The 22,348-nt window shown below is 46.2% G+C and overlaps 1 protein-coding gene across 3 annotated transcripts; it reads right to left on the bottom strand.

The window, feature by feature from the left end:
• Nucleotides 1–200: 200 nt before the first annotated feature.
• Nucleotides 201–18,001, bottom strand: LOC104685568 (histone H3.3A). 3 transcript variants are annotated; one of them, XM_039568664.1, is made up of 4 exons: nucleotides 17,926–18,001; nucleotides 5,301–5,455; nucleotides 3,353–3,506; nucleotides 201–851 (listed from the first exon to the last, which is right to left on the bottom strand). In XM_039568664.1, exons 2-4 carry the CDS (start codon nucleotides 5,426–5,428, stop codon nucleotides 723–725), a joined length of 411 nt encoding a protein of 136 aa, XP_039424598.1. In that variant the 5' UTR covers nucleotides 5,429–5,455; nucleotides 17,926–18,001; the 3' UTR covers nucleotides 201–722. The 3 variants fall into 3 exon arrangements, with proteins under 3 accessions (XP_039424598.1, XP_039424597.1, XP_039424599.1); XM_039568663.1 differs by lacking the exon at nucleotides 17,926–18,001 and adding an exon at nucleotides 6,880–7,009; XM_039568665.1 differs by lacking the exon at nucleotides 17,926–18,001 and adding an exon at nucleotides 6,549–6,571.
• Between the last annotated feature and the right edge of the window lie 4,347 nt (nucleotides 18,002–22,348).

Below are 22,348 nucleotides of genomic sequence, written 5' to 3'. Positions count from 1 at the left end.
CTGTGGAGCAGACAAGTTTTACACCCTTAAAAGAACCTCACATACACACTACTTCAGCCAAGTCAGTATCCCCAGTGTTTCCTAGATCTGCTCCAAGGAATTAGGCCATGCATTGAAGAGAAAAAGGGGAGGGAAAGCTGATCACTTTTTAATCAGTATAACCCATGTGTAATACTTAAAAATCAAGACTAAAAACAGGCATCATTTAATGTATTTTAATAGCAAACTTACAGGAACAGCACAGAAGACAGACAACATTAAAAACATGTACTTGCATGTAGGACAACTCAGTTAGAAAAGTATAGTGAATGGATGGAATCTACTGTATGATAAAAATGCTACAAACACCATTTAGTTGCCATTGATAAGAAATTTACTTGTTTAAAAAAATCCAAATGCTGGCATTGTCCAGAAAAATTTGACAGGTTTATTTATAATTTTTTTTATAAAGTTGTTTTGGTGAAGAAGTTTCAACAATTCATTTTTTTATTTTTTTGACCACATTGATTGTTTTTATGTCCCCTTGTTTATATTAAAAATCCACACACAAATGAAAATGGAAAGAAAACTTGCCAATACCCAATTCTGTCCCCTATTTTTCCACTTGCAACCATATACTTAAGGTACCTTTTAACCCCATGGAAAAAATATCTAACGTTCATTACTACCAATAACAGGAAGAAGATTTTGCTTCGAGAATGACAAACCCATCGTGGTGAGGTTTAGGCACGCTCCCCACGTATGCGGCGTGCTAGCTGGATATCTTTTGGCATGATTGTGACACGTTTGGCATGGATAGCACACAGGTTGGTGTCTTCAAACAGGCCAACCAAGTAGGCTTCACTTGCCTCCTAGTGTGGAAGAAAAGAGGTAAGAACATTTTCACTCTCTGAGCAGCAGGAAAAAAAAGAATCGTAGTTAAGAATTAAAAGTACAGTGTAACATGGCATTAAGTTGAGGTTTTGATCTTTATTACTTGCAAACACCAAAAGTTTTAGATTTTCAGAAATGAAAATCTTCCATTTTCTTATAAAGCACCAAAACAATAATCTGTGTCTAAAGTAGTGTACTGCTGCCATTTGGTAAGGACATCCTCCAGAACACAATGGAACTAATATTCCCATGGGACTCTCACAAGATAGGAAGAGGTTAAATTATCAGAAGGTTAGTTTGTTTAGGAAATTCTCTTTTCAAAGGCTAGGTTACACTGTTTGAGGCACTTGTCTGCTGCCTCTTCCAGAGTAAGAGTTACTGAGCATCAGGTGAAATTGGCAGGTGCCAGGGAAAAGAAGAGCGGGTATTCCTTCCCAACACACAGCTCAGCCACACAGCTCCTTCCACAGATACTGAAGAGGTGGCTTAACTCAAAAGCCAAAAATTAGCAGAAAAAAAATGTACTGAGAAGTATTAGAAATAAGAGAACTGCTTTAGTTCAGGAACTCCTTGAACCATCAAAACCAGGACATCAGGGAATCACCATTAGACACATGTCCTGTTCCTGTACATCTGGGGACACAGCACAGACCCTCACTATCACAGAAGCTTCTCACACCTGTGAGAATCAGGGGTCAGCACCTGGGAGCACAAAAGCAGTGCTGACCACAGTGGTTTTCCCTGTTACTGAGCACCTGCAGACAGGATTCTGAGTTAGACAGATGCTCAGCTGGGACTAAATGTTCTCCTGACTCATGTTAAGTTAGCTGCTGCTGAGCCCAGCACAGCAATGGTAACTGTTTACACACTTTTGGGCTGACATGGAATTCTAACACCTATCAATCTCCTAGGAAGCATCTTTGCATGCCAGTATTGGACACAGCAACACCTGGGCTGAGAAGGTGGGAATGATGGGGCTCAACTATAGAAAGGAGGTCAAGGTCACCCTTCCTACAATACACACAAGAGAAGAACTTGTGTGAACCCCTTCATTGCCAGGAACTCCAAGAATCAACTCACTAGATTCAAAGATCCCATTTAAAAACAAAAGATTATCCAATATGAAGAAAGAAGGATATTTACTACAGCAGATGAGGACTGCAGTAATTTCATACACAGTAGGTTATGAGAACCCCTAACAAAGTTTTGCCAAATCACTACATGAAAAGTTAAGACACTTCACCAAATATCCATGCTGGCGCAAACAACACGGTACCCCAAGGGGTTAAGAATTTTGGGGGTTTCTTAATTTTACTTTTTTAGGTTTTTGTTTTTTCAAATATGCAAGCAGAACACACTAGGAGCTGTGATCAAGTTCTGTACCAACAACTCCTTAATGCAAAACCAGGAACATTCAAACCAGGAGCCTTGGGAAAGTGTATTACCTGTTAAATTTTAATAGGCAGTTCTAGATAAAGAGACACACAGATAAACCTCAGGATTTAAGAACTGCCATGCAGTATAACTAAAAGCAAAATCAGCAACTCTGCAAACACACACAGCCACCTCTTGAAGCTAAGCATATGCCCAAGTTTATGGGCTCTCATGGCAAACATCTCGGCCCTTTATCAACTGAAGTCATTAACTAGAAAGAGACCATTTTGCCTGCATGTCAGACAGACTACAATTACAGATAGGTCTTTACTGTTCTTTTAGCTGTTGAGAGATTGTTCCAGAACCTATCTTTAATCAGGAGTGTCTTTTATCATGAGAGGGAGATGTTCCCATGATAAGAACTGAATCTTGTGGGGGGTCCTAACTTAGATTCAGGAATTTGGACCAGAAAGAGCAATTAATATTTTACTCTCTGTGTCCTCTAAATAAGTTATGTAACTAATATATTAAAAAGTGTGTTTAGCATCAACTACATCCTAGGAAAGCAGCTATCTCCCTAACTGTGTTTAGATGTGGCTTACTGAGCTGTTTTACTTTAAAGAGCATTCGAAGACACTGAGACCTGCATTAGGACACCCCACAACCAGCTTTATACGATGCTTCCCTCTCCAACTGCAGAGCTTCCAAAGGCAGGGCCTCCAGCAGAGCTCAAGGGCGGAGGAAACATGTTTTCCTTAAGCCTCTTAACAAGATGCGCTGTTCTAACTAATTGAGGGGCTATTTAGAAAAAAACAAAACCAAAGCAGCCCCCACAAAAACACACTTAGAGGCTCTGTAAGGAGCTGTTTTATCCTGTAGTACCCACAGGCATTCCCAGGTCCTCCGCGGGCAAGCCAAGGCTGAGGTGCGCATCCCTCCCGACCCGCGCGGGCCACGCCCACCGCGGCAGCCCCACCAATCAGAGGGAGCCCAAACTAACCCTGGAAACAGCCTGGCCAATGGGGGCGCGGGGCGGAGCCCCCCCGCCCCGCTCCAGGGAATCCCGGCTGCGGGGGCACTTCCAGCCTGCCCCGGCAGGGCTCACCTGCAAAGCACCGATGGCAGCGCTCTGGAAGCGCAGATCTGTCTTGAAGTCCTGAGCAATTTCACGCACCAGACGCTGGAAGGGGAGTTTGCGGATCAAAAGTTCGGTGGACTTTTGATAGCGCCTGATTTCACGCAGGGCCACAGTACCCGGCCTATTAAGATAAAATAATAACAATAATAAAAATAATTAGTATTTAAAACATCTTCTGCATCACCTTAAAAATAGGGGTTCATCCTCCAGACTAAACCAAGCACCATACACTTCTGTTTTTCCTAGGAGAGTTCCACATTTACAATCCAAAATCAGGTCTGCTGTGGCAAAGGGTCACTGTCTTCTCCCCACCAAGCTGTGCCAGCTTCCACTGGCTTCACCAGGGATCCCTCAGGCAGACTCCCCAGGCCCGACTTCACCAAGGGAAGAGTTGGCCAACGGGTGCTGTCCACCTGACACCAACACAGCTCAGTGCAGACTTGACAAGCCACAAAGCTGTCCCAAGTTCAGCTGTACCACAGGCACCCTCCCAGCGAGGGGCCTGACAGCAATCCTGATTTTAAGGGAAAACTGGTTCTTCTTCCTTACTGTCAGCATTCACAGAACTAGCATAATTTATATTCTCTGTTATATTGTCAGTCAAAAGTATCCAGTGTATTTCCTCATGTTAGTTTTGGTGTCAGAATAACAAATTCAGATTAGCAACATATGTTTGCAAACATGATGTCCGTCTGTGAAATTAATGTATTTATTTCTGTGGAACCTTTGTCTTTTCCTGCTCCAGCTTTATTACTTTTGTTCCAATTGATTTATTCTGCCTCACACCTAGAACAAGAGACAGAGTCACAGAGTGGGTCAGGTTGGAAAGAACCACAGTGGGTCATCTGGCCCAACCTCCCTGCTCAAGCAGGGTCATCCTAGAGCTGGTGTCTTAGGATTGTGTCCAGATGGCTTTTGGATATCTCCAAGGAAAGAGATTCCACAACCACTCTGGGCAATCTGTTGCAATGCTCAGTCACCTTCACAGTAAAGTTCTTCCTCATGTTCAGGTGGATTTTCCCGTGCCTCAGTTGCTGCCCATTGCCTTTTGTTCTGTTGCTTGGCACCACTGAGAAGAGCCTGGCTCCATCCTCTTCAGACTCCTCAACATATTAATAAATCCTCTCGGACTTTTAGATTAAGTTCCCTATTTGAAACCCACTTTTTCCCAATCCACATTTTCCCCAAGGAATACCTACACCTAGCCCAAAACCATCCTCCAAGTAGAAGCATGGAGGCTGCACGGAGGCAGGACTGGAAGAGGTCAGGACTCGGGGGCTGTGTGACAGCTCTGCTGCCGACTCCGCTCCGGCTCGGGTGCCCCAAGGCCGCGTTTCGGGACGGGCGATGCGGGAGCCCCGGCGCATCCGCGGGTGCGCGGCTCCCTCTCGCGGCGGCTCCGCGCCCTGCAGGGCCCCGCGCCCGCCCAGCGCCGCGGCCGGATCCAGCCCCGCGAGTGGAGCACGGAACGCGCCGGTAACAATAAACTTGGCGGCGGCGCAGCCCTGCTGCGGCCTCTAGATAACCGCGGGTACAAAATTACAAAAATTTAAAAGAACCGCCGAGCCGCGTCCGCCGCGGGGGGAGGGGTGTCGATTTTGGAGGCACCAGCACCGGAACGCCCGGAAAGGGGCTGATGGCAAACGCCGGGGGACGGTGCCGCCCTGGGAATTTCTGGTGATTTTTGCGGCTGGCAGGAACCCGCGCCTGTTAATTTTTTTTGTTGTTGTTATTTTGGCGGCCGCGGGAAGCGGAGCGCGGAGGAAGCGTGGCGGAGGCGGGGAGAAGCGCCCCCCGCCCTATCGGTCCCGCGGGTGGGGGGGAGAAGGAGGGATTTTTTGGGGGGGGGGGGGGGGGGGGGGGGGGAGGTTTCCCGGTACCGCCCCGCGGCCGCCTCTGCGCGGCGCTGCGTTACCTGTAGCGGTGCGGCTTCTTCACCCCGCCAGTGGAGGGCGCGCTCTTGCGGGCGGCTTTGGTGGCGAGCTGCTTGCGGGGCGCCTTGCCGCCGGTGGACTTGCGGGCAGTCTGCTTGGTACGGGCCATGCTCCTGCCGACGTCGCTGCCTTACACCTGCCGGGGGGAACGTGGGCAGACAGGGCAAGGGGAAGGTGGTCGCCCCTCTCGGCGTGCGCCCCCCGCGGCACTTGCCCCGGGGTGGGCGGCAGCGCGGCCCCCGTCCCGCGCAACGTGTCCCTGCCCCGCCAGCCCCGAGCGCCGAGCCCGCGGCGGCCGAACGCCTCCGACGGCCAGGCGGGCATTAAGAAAAAAAAAAAAAGAACAACCCACACCAAAAAAGGAAAAAAAATAAATTAGAAATTAAACGCCTTCCGATCGCGGAATATTAAAATACAGCTTTTTTTGCCCACGAATTCAATATCAAAGCGGCGGCGGCTGAAGCCGAGCGAGCCGCACGGCAGCAGGCGCGGAGAGGCGGCTGTCGCCTCCCCCCGCCGGCCGCCCGTCACCTGCCAAGTGTTTGCAAATACCGCCCGGCAAACATCGGGGGGCTGGCACCGACCCGCCGCTCCCACCCGCCGGAAAACCTCCTCCGAAACTGCGGAGCGGGGGAGATCGGAGCGGCAGCCCCCGCCGGCCCTCCCCGGGGCTGCCCGGCGCTCGCCGCCGCCCGCCTGCGCTCCCCGACCCGCCGGCAACCGCAGGCAACCCGGCGTTTATCGTGCGAAAAGGAAAGGGGCCGGATAAAGTGCAAGAAAGCAACAAACTTTTTTTTGGGGGGTTGTTTTTTGGGTGCCGTCTTTCTCTTTCTGTGTAACTGCTTCCCCAAGAGCTGCCTCGCTCCCAAGCGCCTCTCACAGGCAAACTCAGCTCCCAGAGCCAGAACAAAATGGAAACAATCACGAAACGCAGCCCTAGTCCTTTTGCAAAGGAGGAAAAAATAAATTGCAAAAAATAACGCCAAAAATATCGCCAGGCACTCCAAACCATGCGGGTGCAGATGCAGGGGGAGGCAGCGGAAAAGTTTGTACTCGAAAACCAAAAAATTGCGTTGCGTTTGGGTCGTTCCTTCGGCGAATTTCTTTCCCTTTTTATTGTTTTTTATGCAATAGGAAAAAAAATATGGTCGGTGACCAGAGAAAAGAGACAAGATGGTGAAGCTGAGCAACAACTGTGGGGAGCAGGGGAAGGAAGGCAGGAGAGTTACCCTGGGCTGGCGAGCGGCTCCTCTTTGCGACCGCTTCCCGGCCCCGATCCGGGGGATGTCGGGCTGAGGAGGCAGCTAAGGGGCTGGGGAGGCCGCTGGTGGGGGTCTGGAGCGGGGGCGAGGGGAGCAGAGGGGGGCAACGACCGCGCGAAGCGGGGCCGGGGGTGCCGGCGGAGGGAGCCGCTCCGGCTGCGCCGGGAAGGCGGCGCGGCCAAGGGGAACCCGAGCTACCGCCGCCTCCCGAGCGCCCCAAAAGTTTGTGGGGAGGGTCGGGGGGCAGCGGCGGGGGGTGTCGGGGCGCGGGGGGCGGCGGGCGCGGCGCCAGACTTACCCCGTCCGCTGGGCGAGCGCGGCTGCCGTGCGGGAGGGAGGGAGGGAGGGATGGAGGGCGGGCGGGCGGGCGGGCGCAGGAGGAGCCGGAGCTGCTGCGGCTGGCGCTGGCGGCGGCTCGGAGCACAATTGAAAGATGGCTGCCTCGGGAGGGCCGGCCCCGCGCGCCGCCCCGCCCCCGCGCTCCGCCCCGCCCCGGCCCGCCCGCCCGCCAATGGCGCACAATGGAGGGAAGGTGCGGCCCCGCCCGCGGCCCCGCCCCGCCCCGTGTGTACAAACACAAAAGGCACGCCGCGCGCGCGAGGGGATTTCCCGTCCCCGCGTACCCCCGGCCCCCTGTCCCCGCATCCCCCTGTCCCCGCATCCCCCTGTCCCCCTGCCCGCGGCCCGGCGGCGGCCCAGGACACCCCGCGCCGGCAGCTCGCGCCCCCCCGCTCTGCCCGCAGGGAGCCAGATAGGCCTGGCTCCTACCCTCACCGAGGTACGAGGGACATCCTCGTCCCCCGGAGTTGGTCCTGCTGGGTTTTGGGTGGGTTCTTTTTGGCTTGGACAAAAATCGTCCAAAAAATCTGTCTTGCGGACAGCAGGGTTAGGGAAGTGATTTTCCCCCTGTACTCGGCACTGGCGAGGCCGCACATCGAGTGCTGTGTCCAGTCCTGGGCCCCTCACTGCAAGAAGGACATGGAGGTGCTGGAGCATGCCCGGGAAAGGGCAACGGAGCTGGGGAAGGGTCTGGAGCACAAATCTCACGGCGAGCTGGTGAGGGAGCTAGGGGTGTTTAGCCTGGAGCGAAGGAGGCTCAGACTCCCTGCAACTCCCTGAAAGGAGGGAGTAGCCAGGTGGGGGTCGGCCTCTTCTCCCAGGCAACCAGTGACACAACAAGAGGAAATGGCCTCAGATTACACCAGGGGAGGTTTAGGTTGGACATTAGGAGGAATTTCTTCACTGAAAGGATGATTGGACATTGGAACAGGCTGCCCAGGGAGGTGGTGAAGTTACTGTCCCCGGAAGTGTTTAAGGAAAGACTGGACATGGAATTTAGTGCCGTGGTCTAGCTGACAAGTGGCGTTCTGACCAAGGCTGGACTCGATGATCTTAGAAGTCTTTTCCAACCTAATTGATCCTGTGATTCTGTGATATTTTTTCTTTACATAGAAGCGAAACAAAAAAATTCTCCCTGTAAGCCCACCCAGCAAGGATCTACTGTGGAAGGGCCATACTTGGTCTGTAAAATGAGACACGAGTACCAGGAGGGCACTGCTGGGGATACTTCTGACTTGGAAACACACTGCAGGCACAAGGGTTCACAAGGAAAATCTGCTGTTGGGGAAGGAAGAGGAGCCTCATTTCCTGCATCAGTGCTGTCCCATGGTTTCGAGTTCGAAACACAGCTGTTGGAAAAGCAACTGTAAGTTTAGCACTATCATCACCAGCATATCCCAAGCAGTTATATCAGCTGCCACGATGTTTAATGAGAAAATTTGCTCTTTATTTTCTATTAATGTCAGGATCAAAATGCCCTAGGGGGAAGTAACCTGCACTGTAATACAACTGAACAGTCACTGGCAATTGTCTTAAGCACATCTCAACTCCAGAGTCAGATTCTCTGCTCACACAAACTGGTGCCACCATCTTGTCTGTCATTTAGGCATTAGAAGGAGCCGTATTTGATTTGCAAAATCTTTATTATGGATGATGATGCAATGCAGTTCTGTGTGGAGACATGCAAACCACCTCCAGCGGCACAAATGGTTTAGCCATGTGAGCATTTACTTGGGGCTAATCAAACCTGACAAGAAAGAGAGTGTTATCGAGGGCAGAACACCCTGCTAAAACAGATAGTCTGCATTAGTGCTCAGATAAATACAACGGGATGCACTACACAGAGATGACCAGACATGCCTCACATACACCTCTGACGCTACGGTGGGTTTATGAGAGGTCACTGTCAGGAAAGAGAAACCACAAAGGATTTTATTTATACTTACAGAAGTTTCGGTGGATTGATATATCTATTGATAGAATTTTATGAGAGAACAGCACCTTGCTGGACAGTCAGAAAGGGAACTCTGAGCTGTGCTGTATTATACAATAAGATTATTTGCAAAGGCTCTGTAAACTCTAAAAGCCAGGCACCGAAACTGGCATCAATTCCCCACATAACACACGCATCCCATGATGAGGAGCTGGAAAAGTTAAAAGAGGGCAGCACTAGTTCCCAGCCGCAGGAAGCTGCCCGCAAGAAGCTGCCCAGAGATTAATAATCCGTAGGTTGTCCCTGTCAGTTTTAGTTCTGCCCGCTCCCGGAGGTGCGGAGGAAGCGGCCGCGCTTCCAGCTCTCTCCGGCTGTTCCCGCGTCCTTCTCCCGCAGGAGGACCCGCTCCCGCCGCGCTCCCCGGCTGCGGCCGTCCCCGGCGGCCGGGAGGGACCGAGCCCCGAGGTCACCGGCGGGGACCGGAGCCCCCCCGCTTCGGGGCTGCCGCGGGTGGCACCGGACGTGCCCCCGCCGCCATTGGCGGGAGCGCCCTGGAATTCCATGACGCCAGGCGGGGCGGGGCGAGGCCCCCTCCCACAGCGAACCAGTGCTTTCCTCCGGGAACCCGAGGGGCCGATCGAGCCCTCGAGGCTCCTGTAGGGCTGCAGAGCTGCTCCCGCCCTGCCGCTGGCAGCTCTGGCTGGTTTCAAACGCGTAAGGAACACCGCAGGCAGGACTACAGCGTATTGTCTGCTCACTGCCCACAGCGGAGCCCAGCGAAAGCCCGGAGAAGGAAAAACTATTCCAGTATTATCAGGTTTTGCACCCTCGTTTCGTCCTCGCTGATTAATGCCATTAAACTCGTGCTTTTCCACGGCTGTAGGAACAGGTACGGCCCTTTGAGCTTTACCACAAATGCTATTTGAGTGCCCACAGGACAGCGCAGAAAGAGCTGGCCCAACTCTAAAAATACCCCAGACGTTCATTTTTCACTGGCAGCACTGATAAGCATTTGCTCCTCCTCTCCGAAGGCCTTTATCTCTGCAGACCACAGGCATCTTCCACCCTAAGGCATCCATAAGCGGCCATGAGGAAATCTAACCTAATGAGATTCCACTGGTTTAGCCGGCAATAACATGCCAAGGACAACTGCAGTACTTCATCCTCACCCAGCGTAACCACCGCTGCTGCAAACATGGCCAGATTGCTACAGGAAAGAAGATTAGGGTGGAAAACAGCTGGTGCAGATTGGAGCCAAAGAAGACTCAAATGATAATGAATAGAAAACAGGAACATTCAAATCAGAAGTTGTTTTTAGCACCTTTCATAGAAGGTATACAGCCCTCATTCAGCAAAAAGAGGCAGATTTCCACTGCTTGTACTCATTTGGGCTGTCGAAGTAGCAGACATTTTTCAAAATAATCTCTTTCAGTTTTCCCTCGCTGGGAAACTCTCATCTTGCCCGGGAGAGTCTGGGCGGAGGAAGGCAGGCACTTTTCCTACCAGGATACATTAGTTGCAACTATTAGATCAAGCTGAAAATACTGTTTCAAAATGTTACTAGAAAGAAACAAAAACACAAACCAAGCAAAACGAACACATTGTTGCTTTGGGCCTTTCCAAATAGCTCCTAGTCAGCTCCCAGTGCCAGTGTAATGCACTGACTGGCCCAGTTGGCCAAAGAGCTACCTGATCAACCCCAGCAACATCATAGACCACAGGAACATCTACAAACAACTGCAGCAGCTGTTTCCCTCTGCAACAGCACAGATGACAAGCCAAACAAAACACAGCAGAGCAGATGAAGTTTGCCTTTTTTGAGGTTAACTGGACAAAAAAAAAAAAAAATGGAGTCCAGAATATGATCAGAGTATGGTGGGTTTTAAGCAACTGCAGGTATCTTTCAGAATCATTTGAAAAAGGCTTTCCACTACAAGAGACATTCACAGTTTGTGACCAAACTCCAAAGGGTCTCTGATCAAAGAAGAAACATTTCTTTCCTATCCCCTCAAAAGCACAAACTAAACATGCAAATGACTTAGTCTAGTTCCAGCTTAACAGATAAAGGTCCCCTCCTATCACCCAGGGAAAATTGGGGTTGCTATTAGTTTTATCTAAAAAGCTACTCAGACATTTCAGTGAGGGAAGGAGCATAAAAGACTACCTTTATTTATCTCCAGCCTCCACCTGACTCCTACTTTCATTCATCTCCTCCCAGACGCAATTTCCCTTTCCTGTTCTCAATCAGATCTATCTCCCTTCTCTAACTCATGGAACCTCCAACCAACCTTTGCACTCCAGATCTGCAAGTTCACACCCATTCCCTGCCCCAGCTCCCAGCCTGGTGGCCATTTCCTTATTTCATATTCCCTACACACCTCCTTGACTCAATGTGTTTGCTTAGCGTCAGTTTTCTCTTCTTCCTGTTTTTTCCTCCCCATCCCTATCTTGCATCCTCTTGATTCTGATGCCAAACAGTTCCCACCTTCCCCTAGTTTTTCAGCCAGCCCCAGTCCCATACCTGCTGTGTTCCCTTCTGCAGCCCCCAGGCTGGACAGCCTTTCCCAGCCAATTTTGATTCCATCCTTAAAAAACACTGGACTGTGTTGCTCCATCCTCACTCCAGGCCTGGCAGGCCTGCCACCCAGTTTCTGGTTGTGACTACTATGCAATTTTCTCCTGGAAATTAAAGTTAAATGTCAGTACAAAATGTTCACAAGCTTTAAAAGTATCTTCCTCTTAAAATGCATTTTGATAGAATTAAAATATTTGTAGCCTTAACTTAGTATCAACAGTACATTTGGTGCAGATTTAAATGTATCCCTAAATAATCATCTACATAAAAGATGAAAATACACATTTGCTGGTTTTTCCTAGGAAGCTACAAGGGGTGACAATCATTGAGATTTGTTAAGGAAAGTACAAGTCACCTAAAAACCTCAAAACGAGTTACAGTAATTTTGTCTCTGTGTAAATAGCTTTCTGTTAGCATTTGTTTCGAAGGTTTCTATGTCATGGATTTGTAGACCACAGAAGTTACAGCACTGTACCAGCAGCCATTCTAATGCACAGTTGTTTGATACGCTGGATTGCCTATCACACAGGACACGTTTCTATCCTTTGGAATATTTATATTCTCTGTCAATACAGACACCAAAAATACACTGGCCAGAACTAGCAGCTGTGTAGTACACCTATCTTTGGAGATTGGACCCACTGGAAATACAGATAAGAAGAAGTTGTGTAGTAGCAGTAGTAGTAGATACAGCTTTTTCCTCACTTTTATCATGTCTTTTAATAGTGTCTTTTGCCTTTTGCAGTTCTCTGAAATGCTTCACATATATCAGACATTATGGCCCCACTGTTCAAAGAAAATTCTTTCGTACATGTTTACTTTTAAGCAACTCTCAAGCTCCACAGATTACTATGGAGGATTCATAGTTTTGAATTTATGCCCATGCTAAAGTGTATCCCTGAAAACTGAGCCCAAAGGAAAGTCCCCCTGTTTAAATAACAATGAAAGCGTACATGTGTCACATGAAAAAAATTATTGGAATTCCTGGGTTCTTCAGGAAAGCTTAAAAGAGATAGCTACTGTAAAATGCAAAATTATCAGTCTGGACAAAGGTACTTCTTTTCACACTTTGAGCATCACATATGTACAGGGGATTCAGGACAACCTATTTTGGAGACAAAGTGCATTTTTCTAATGTCTCATAACCCAAAAGCAGTAAATCTGGTTTTTTCTCCAAACTTTTTTTGTTAATTAACACTGTTTCAATGAAAAGATTTTCCCAAAAGGTATTTCAAGGACAAAGTTCTAAGAGAGTGAAAATAAACCTACAATAGCTCAGAGAATAAGATTCAGGACTCCCGGATTTTGCTTCTCTTTTTGGATTACCACTAATTTTTAGGGGGCTTGATGAGTTTGACTCACCTTTGTGCATCCTCTCCTACAAAGACTTACCAAGCTCTTAGTTTCAATGAGTATATGCCTGCTTTTATATGGGGACTCCTGGCTCTAATTCCTTATGTATCATCCAGGATTCTCTATTATAATCTCATTTGTATGGCCTATTATTAACACACATGCACTGCTGGAACTCATCTCTCATCCTTCTAATGAGGTCCCACAGAACATGAAAGAGTAAATAACATTCCATAAAATAGTGCTAATTCTTCCTTTTCTATGGTCTAGTGAGTTTCTTCTGGTGGAAAGAGTCATAAAAATCCTGTACGAGCACCCTATAATGACATCCTGAAACTCCATTCCTATTCCTATCTTGTTTGCTTATTTGTTTGTTAATAGCCTTTTAGATATGCTTAATATTTCATTATACTTTCTAAAAGAAAGTAAAAAAAAGTCCATTACCTTTTGAAGACTGGAAGTTAAAAATATCTTTAATTGCCTGATACAGAGCTAAGAACAGTTCCAGGTACATACAATGCCTTGTAGCTGTAACCACCGTCTTCATTTCTTCTTATCAGCTTTGAAGGACTGACATGCAACAGTTCAGTATCTTAAGGTGGAAGCAGGACTTGCAATATCACACCAAGAAAGCTGTATTCCTATTACACTGGCACTATAGAAATCCTAAATAGAAACCGCTCGTCAGGAGAACTTCAGCTTCTTATTGACTTCTCCAAGCTCATGCCCTATCGTCTTCCATTTCTCACGACAGAGTTATGCTTTTTTCTTAGATACTGCCACTTTGGAGTGCACTAAAGGGTTAACTGAAACAGAAACCAAGTCCTAGCACCTGATAGGGAATTGGGCACAACAGATAATTGTGAGGTTATTGTACAGCCTTGCCAAAGACTAGAAATTGTATGCTATGACAAGCAGTATCTGTGATTTTTTAGATGAAGTATGATCAAATGTCATAATATATTTCAGAGATATGATGTGAAATTTAATTATAGAAATAGGTTAAAGGCATTGTGTGAAAGGACTGGTGGACGAGTAAAAAGAAAAGGGAGTTTATTCTCTGTAGTGACAATGCAAGAATCTGGAATTTACTGTACCTGCCTGAGTTAGTTTGCATTGACAGACACATTTCAAGTGGGTTTTTGCAGGATTTTCTGCAGAATAGGGAAGAACAATTGTTCTGGGGAATATTTCTTCCCAACATTACAGCACAATAAAATTATTTAACTCATTTTAGCTCTCCTGGTTCTTCACACATGACTAAGTTATGATAACAACCTTTGCTGTCTTTCGAAGCATTGTATTGTACTGTGGAAGGAACTGGGTAGGCCATGATTTTTTAACAGAGACTGCTGCAAAATCTTTTCTTTCCAATACTTCTGTGTTATGGGTTCATTAAAGCTGCCAAGGAGAAACAACCAACACAAGCTCTAATTGGTTCCCAAGTAAGATCCCTACTACTACTACTACTACTACTACTACTACTACTACACTGATTTACTAGGAACTCGTGTTGTAGAAGAACTCCAGCAGGCTGATTTGCCCCAAGGCTCACACATGCTGGAGAATAACCCCCTGCAGGCTTGCACTAGGGAGGGGAAAAAAAGGCTCACTCTTTTCCACCACCCATTAGGCTCACATTGGCTTCATTCTGCAGCGTTGCTCTTGTAAAGGATGCCTCTTTACACACTGATGCAGGATCCAGCCCATGCTGACACTGCCTTGAAAGGCTCTGAGAGCTACTATACTTGACACAAGTAAAATATAATATAATTTATTTCATTTCTTTGCTCAGTGGGGTAATCTCATGAGATACAAATCTCTTCTTCATGAGGGCCCTGGGGATAGCAGGCAGAATGAAACTCAGCCACTCTTTAGTGCAATGCAAACAGCACAGACCAAAGTACTCAGGCTCCAACAGCAAACAGCAGACCAAAATACCAGCTACGACACCCTATATCTTAATTTATTTGGAACAATATTCTGTAGGCTGGTTGCTTTCAAAATAGATCTGCTTGTTCCTCGTAAAAACATAAGACTGTCTTGAAAAGGCATCGATGCTTCATAAGCCTCATTTGTGATGCTTCCTCAAGCCTCAGCTGAGGAAAGGTCTCAAAAATGAAAATACACATCTAAGGTCTGGCTCTAAGACAGTTGAGAAGTGTTCGAATGTGTCCCATCTTTCTTAGCAAGTATTCCCAAATCTCAAAACCCACTTCTGGAGAAAGTGGTCTCCTGAGAGCAGAAAAGGGAGGGGGAAGATGGAGTAGCAGACATTATATCTTAAAGCATCAGCAAAGAACATGAAGTTATTTTCAGTCTTATGAGACTACAGAGCTTTGGGGGTTTTTAAAGAAATGAAAGCTTCCTATTTTCCCAACATTCTTTGTAAGCTACACACTCTGTAGACTCTACTTTTCTGTACAATATTTTTAGATTATTTTTCTTCATTTCTCCTCCTCTTCTTCTCAAATTCACATCTCACAAGGCATCATGGTATGAAAACTGCAGTTGCTGTTGAGAATAGCACTTTATAAGTAGCACTACTCATTAGTTTCCTAATGCTTAGAAACTTCTGCAACACAATTCATGTTCAAGCCTAATAAAGAATAATTTGCCCTGACTACTCAATGTTCAGTATCCACAATTCCAGCTGAGAATAAAAGGATGCACAGATATTCACTTCTGAAAATGAGCTCTAGTGTGCCTCTGACTACATACTCAGGTGTGGGCAGCCTAATTAGAGGCTATTTTTTAAAAACTCCCTTAAAACGTCCATATAGCTGCTTTCACATCACAAGGAAGAAAGTGCTAGAGCCAGAATTAGAAGTTCCTGTCTCCCAAACACGCTCTGACCACACATCTCTTGTGTCAGAGAAGGGGGCCGGAAGCCAGGGTGCACAGGAGCGATGTGGCAATAGGTGGTTCCTTCTGACCAAGCAGTGCCTGTCAAGCCTCACTTGTGAGTGCCACAAAGCTGCTTTCATGGGGCCCAGCTGCCTTAAAGGAGCCCAGGGATCATTGGTGTACCAGAAGGATTTGTCAGGCAGCACCAGTTCATCATACATGACTTGTATGTCTTAGTCAGCTGCTGACAAAATTCCCTCTTAAGTTTTACGGTGAGATTGGGGAGTTTTACTAAAAGTCCTACATCACTGCAGACAGGTGATAACAGCAAAATCTCTTCTTTTGTTTTTGAATTCTAAAGAAAGTGTCAGACAATTGTACTTGCAGGCACGAGCTTGATCCCCTAACAACTCCAAACTCATCAAAACAAACAAGCAACAGAAGGTAAATGAGAATGCACAAATTTAGCATGTGCTAACATTGCATGATTCTGGCAAATCTTACATTCCATGGGGACTCACTGCAATTCTTGCATGCTAACTCTTGGCACTACAACTTACAGTGTACAAGTGATGTTAAAATACAAGCCACAGCCTGGGCAACTAAAGTGGAGAACATCAGTTGGATTAAACATGGACTGCAGGGCACGGATCTCAGGACAGAGGAAGAGAAGCAGCACCACTTGAAACCTCAGCAACAAAGAACCACAGGAAAGGCTGTCAGCCTGTTTCCCCTGGGCTGTAAGGCTTCCAGGCACAGCTTCCCTGTTGGCACTGTGTCCCACATTCAGCAGAGGGGCTGTGCTTATGCAGGATAAACCCCCACTGTGAGAGGGAGTAATTTATTAGATGCTACTGAAGTCGACATTACACACTTTATTCCATCTTTGAAGTTACATCCTTTGGCCTAGCCCTGGCCCACAATGGACAGCAAGCATTCCTGGGAGTCACTGTCACTTCCCCCCTGCTAAAAGAACACAGCACCCTTCTCCCTTGGTGCATTGAAGGACAAGCTGGCTGTCTGGCAGTCCTGAGTTTTGGGATGTGGCTCAGAGGGCCAGGAAGATTGCTCGTGCCACATCTGCAATATTTAAGGTTCTTGGTTCTGAGAACCATGAGGTCACCTGTAGAACCAGGCAAAGGGCCACCTGCACAAACCAGGAGTGAACACACACTGGAGCCATGCCTGGGTCTGCAGATGTGAGGGGGATAAAAGAGGCATGAAGGCTTCTCCTGACAAACTGTTCCTGTAACTTCCTGATACAAAAGAACATGAGGGAGAAAAAAAAAAACCCGAAACAACAAACCAACCATAATCAACAAGATTTTCCAACTGTGACTTTCACACACTGGCAAGACTTCTTCACAGCCCTGCTTTGAGGAACAACCAATCTGGCATATTCTGACACCGACATCACTTCTAGGCTAGAGCCCAAGTCAGACAGGAACACGAAGGAACAAAGGCACAGCTGTATCATCATCGTGTTCCTAATATTGAAATACAACCATGTGAGGACATGATTTTTCCAGGCTTCACATACACATGACTTAAGAAAGATCCTCAAGGGGCATAGTGAGCTGTATTGCAAATTCCTCATAGATGACACATAATTACTTCTGTTTTGGAAAGGATTAGAAGAAACACTGGAGGGGAGTCCAACCAGTGGTATTCTCTGAACATCACACTAACAATTTAATTTCAATTGCATGGGTGCAAAAAGATATTGTGTAAAGAAAATGGCAAATTATTACAATATCGATCCAACAAGTTACCCGTCTGTAATCCTATAATGTCAGTATTCTCCAACTCAAACTTACAGTATAAAACAACAACAACGAAAAACCCACACACATTTTCCCCAAATCAATATTTACGTGTTTTTTTCCAAGAGAAACAAATACAAACCCGCATCTGTTATTATTATTCATTTGTAGGTCCTCAGCAAGCTAGCAGAACATTCCCTACACAAGGCAATAAATATTAGTACTACAAGAATGTTGTCTGAGTATAAGTGGGGCTTGTATGATCCAGTCAAAAGGCAACCATGTCAAACTCAGCACCCAAAGAATGAGGTCTCCCTACACTACAGACTGGATCCTTAACTTGGGGCATTTCTCCCTCAAGCCAATGTACCTTTGAGAATTTACCCTAGCTGAGGATCTGACTCACAACACCTGATCAAAGGTCGAATGATCAGTGTCACGATCTGCTTTGAACAGGATTTATGAACACCACCATGCCACAGACTGCCGAGCACGTGGTATCTCTGCTGAACATAATCCAAAAGGAGGGCTTACCCACTTGAAGCACTCTGCTTGAAATTTCTGTCTTTTTAGACCTGTCCCTGTGTGCTCTCCCTCTTGTTGCTGTCCTCCTTTCCTCTTTCTGTTCCTTTGTAATGTCTCCTCAGGTAAACCGAAAGCAGGCAGACGTGGGTGGGGTAGTATAATTTGGGAGCTCCTCCCAACTAATGGAAATGCAACTTCAGTTCTAGCAAGGAACATTTCCAAATCAATTTTCATCTCAGTTGAAAAACAAATGAGGATACCTGATCTTTTTTTTTTTTTTCCTTCAGCTGATCATTTCAAGAAGAGTATCACTTTGGTCTAGGAGCTCCAAATTATTGCAGACAGTGTCTGCATGATGGGATGAAAAGTCCACATTGCAAAGCCGTACAATGTTCCCTCTCTCTCTCCTGTTTCTTAAAAATTTTAAGGCATAGGGGTCTGACAGGCAATAGAGATCTACCTTGTATATAATATACACATTTCATACATTATGGTCACTCTTAGCTTTGGATTTTTGTGAAGTTGTCAAACATACAGGTGCCAATTAGGAAACTAGAATCCAGTCCCTACACAGAGATTTAGTAATTAAGCACAGTGTCTCTGCGAGCTGTAATTAAAAGCTTCATTAGAGGGAGAGCAAAAGTAGAGAGGCAGAGACCTCTTTTTGGTATTGTTTTCCTATAAAATATACTGTTCACTACAAGTGACCCATTCAGCACTCTCCAGCTGTATTTAGTTAAAATTAATCAGAACAGACACCAAATCTAGGCATTCAGACTAGCAAAGCAGAGAAAACACAAGGCTAAGGAATTCTTAGAACCTGAAGCGTCACCTTCTGCAATATTACCTGGGTGTCCAATTAGTCAATTCATTTCAAATTATTGCTGCCAAATTTCAAATTACTATTCACAACACTAACAAGGCTGACTGTGCTGAAGATATTTATGGCCAAACAAAGAGAGACCTTGGTTTCTCAGGTTCTTCACATGTATATGTGCAGAGCAGTGCATGCTCCTCCCCTGAAAGAACTCACACTTTAAATATCCCTGCATAGGATGGAGACAAAGGTATTAAGCACAACAAAGGGACCAATGTGAGGGTAAAATTTGATTTAGAATTACCTTAAAATCTTGATTAACTCTAAGTATCTGCACTAGTAACAACTATGGGCTATGAGAATAAAGAGATCCAGCTACTCACCACAGACTTGTTCAGAGATTGATATCCAGGCATTCCCTGTGAGACAATAAGTATATTAAACAGTAGCTATTGCATTCCTACAATGTATAAGTAACATTTCCATTTCTCCCCCACCTGCTCTCAGTCCAGTATCAGGTATCTTAACACCCTGTCTCTCCCCATTTCGCCGATGACACAGAAACTGAAGCAGATGACTATTGACATTTGGCAGGAAACTGCACTTGCAAATATCAACTTAGATTCATTACAGTTAATGACATTTTTGTCAAACAATATGATGTAGTAGTGTCTGAAGCCACATATGTTCCCTCATGTCATATAGCTTCTTAGTTATTGTCCTAAGAACATGCACACACAGGTTTCTTTTCATCCTGTCCTGATGCCCCATACAAAAATAATATGGAAGCATGTAACACATTTACTTGCAAATAAATTATGTGGAATTTACCCTTCGGGATACCATTAAAATGTAAAAGAAAACACATCCAGATGATCCAGTTCCATAGACTTAGGATAGTACATGACCGACTGCCTAGCAGACAAATCCCCCACTATTAAAGGACATGTTTTCAAATTTTGGAAGCGGCCACGGTGGACAAAATTCACCTTTGTTAGTATCTCTGCACATTTAGAATATTCTAAAAGGAACATACTCATCTGTTTCATACTTTTAGTGAAGTCCCTCATCCTTTCTCTTACCTGTGTCTAGGAGCATTTTTAGAAGTGAGAAACACCGAATTCTTACCAGAACAACTTTTGACCCATCCTTTGCTAATGTGGGCACCTCGTGAACAACTGGGTTTGTGTTCTTCACTCCCACAGGCATCTTTCAGGTGTCATTAGAAGACAAGGGCCAGCGAGTACCTTACTCTTTCCTTGTTACAGTCTTGCATAATGTGATCCTGGTCTTGACAGACCGTTAAGAAACACCGGGAAGCACTGATACTACCATTGAAATGGAACATACTGGAGGAAACAATGAGGGTGAATGAATGAACAAGTGAAGCAATAGCAGTGCTATGACAGTTACACGACTGATGGCTCCAGATAGACTGAAAAATCTGTGTTCCATGTTAAATCAAGTAATAGATTTGAAGCAGATCACAGCCTGGTCTCCCACACTGCATACTGCAGGCCACAGAACCCCACCCACTATGTCAGGCATCACACACATGGATATCAGGATGAAATATGAAAAGGATGGGTGGTCTTATCTCTTAAATTATGTCAAGAAAGCAGGAAGTTTTAAATTCTAGACTTGATCCTTTGACTGACTAGAGAAGGTAGTATAACCAGTTTGCCTGAGTGTCACCATTCAAATAGTCAGAGTACTTACTTATCCCACAAGAATACTGTCAGGTTTAATTAATTATGTCTGTGAAATCCTTTCTAAATGAAAAGTGGCAAGTATGATTTAGTAACTAAGTCTAAAGCACCACTGCAGAATCAGAGTGTTCATTGTTTTATCAAGAGAATAACATTTCTCATAAAATACATTTCAAATAGGAAATTATAATAACAGCCCTTTTGACTTATTTAGACTTTTCTGTGAGGAGCAAGGCAATAGAATTTTGATGAGTTCTAGGAATAGAAGCATAATCAAGAACAAGAGACACAGGAACACTCGCCCACTGACATGAACGTGGCACCAGCTAAACGGCATTGCATAAATCCTGAGAGCAGGGTCTGCTGTAGGGCTGAGCTGAAAGAAAACCACTCCTCTGCCTGCTAAATGCTGCTTGCTTGTAGTCTGACTGTGTGCAAGGATCTGGGCAAGTCTCATAGATGCAATAACCCAAACCCAGACCCCAGCACCGGACAGAGAATGGCACTAGTAGCCCAAAACCACCTGTTAGGTGGTAATGTACAGTCTGCAAAGGGCCTGATCTGTGTCAGTATGACTCCACTGCTGTCAGCTCTCCTGCTCTCAGGGTGTCACAGCTCTAACCTGCAGGCAGAATCCGGGTGTCAGAGTTAGGAATGACAGGTTGCTGTCATGGATGGGCATCTCTCAGGATGCAGTGGGACCTCTTTTTAGGTCTGCTTTTCACTTCGATGACATAAAACCCCAGAGATAAAAGAGTAGACTGAAACATTCAGAAAAGCCACGGCTCAAACAACCTGTGAATTACAGTGATTCAGAACATCCACAGGGCAGTTCAGCAGCCCAACTCTTTCCTGGACAACTCCACCTATTTGCCCTGTACTGGCAAGCTCCACACCCTCCATGCCAAGAACAGGAGTTTCAGAGGAGGAAATTATTCATGCCCTCAGAATGCAAGTGAAATCCCACAGATCTAAGAAAACACTTACTCATCTGCATATGTATACATGCATACCTCACATTTGCCCATTACATTTCAATTAGGTACTGCACATGAATAAAAATACCCCCAAATCTAGTGGAATTTAACATCAGGTGGCATGCCACAGATATGGCAGTGATTATAAGTGAAACAAGCAGTACCATGTGACTCAAAATACAATGTCAAATGAATTTGGGCCTCATCCAGCAACAAATAACCACAGCTTTTGCAGGCTACAGACACACAGGGCTTGAATGGCTCCACTGTGTCAACATGACGCATAATTCAGAAATATCAACTTGTTACAGCAAATAAAGACAGTAAGGGATTGTCTGGACGGGGTCAGAATCCTTTACAAAATTATTTTAGCTAAAATTATAGTGTAAGAAATGGTGGGTGATGTTTGATTTGCAAGCTGGCCAAGACAAACCCATCAGGAGATGCCCTCAATTAAATTATTACTCATTTGTTTACATTTTGAAGTCTCCACTTCGAGTCATCTCTCTGCCTCTTTGTTTCTCAGCTTCCTCCTTCTTTATCACATCCACTGAAGACAGCCAAGCACGAGAGCCACTTACCCATGCTGGCACAGGCCTGGCCACGCAGCACAGCTCTTCAGCAAGCTGAAAAGGTGGGACAGCCACGTCACCAAACTTTCGGGAACATCCAAGGAGCTCAGACAAAACCCCCATCTTCCTAAAACAGCACCAGAGACATGCTTAAGAGCTGATTTCAGCTGCAAGCTCCAGCACAGAAACTTATCGCACTTGCTAACAGGGATTTTCAGGGTGCCAGGTGCCACCCTGGCAGGGAAGCCCCCACCTAGGGTGGGGACACACCTGAAGTGGGCAGATGACACCGTGAGCAATAGTGCTTGCCCATGCTGCCGTTAAACAAAAAGGCACTGCAGGTAACATTGTTATTTG

Source organism: Corvus cornix, chromosome 3 (assembly GCF_000738735.6).
Source record: "Corvus cornix cornix isolate S_Up_H32 chromosome 3, ASM73873v5, whole genome shotgun sequence".
Classification (NCBI taxonomy): domain Eukaryota; kingdom Metazoa; phylum Chordata; class Aves; order Passeriformes; family Corvidae; genus Corvus; species Corvus cornix.
The sequence above is the reverse complement of the archived record's forward strand: the minus strand, read 5'-3'. Positions and strand labels throughout refer to the sequence as shown.

Coding starts and splice junctions, on each gene's coding strand:
- LOC104685568 (XM_039568664.1), bottom strand. CDS start 5,428: ATGGCCCGTACCAAGCAGACTGCCCGCAAGTCCACCGGCGGCAAGGCG. Junction 3,507..5,300: donor AAGAAGCCGCACCGCTACAG/GTAACGCAGCGC, acceptor TTATCTTAATAG/GCCGGGTACTGTGGCCCTGC. Junction 852..3,352: donor CTGCCATCGGTGCTTTGCAG/GTGAGCCCTGCC, acceptor CTTCCACACTAG/GAGGCAAGTGAAGCCTACTT.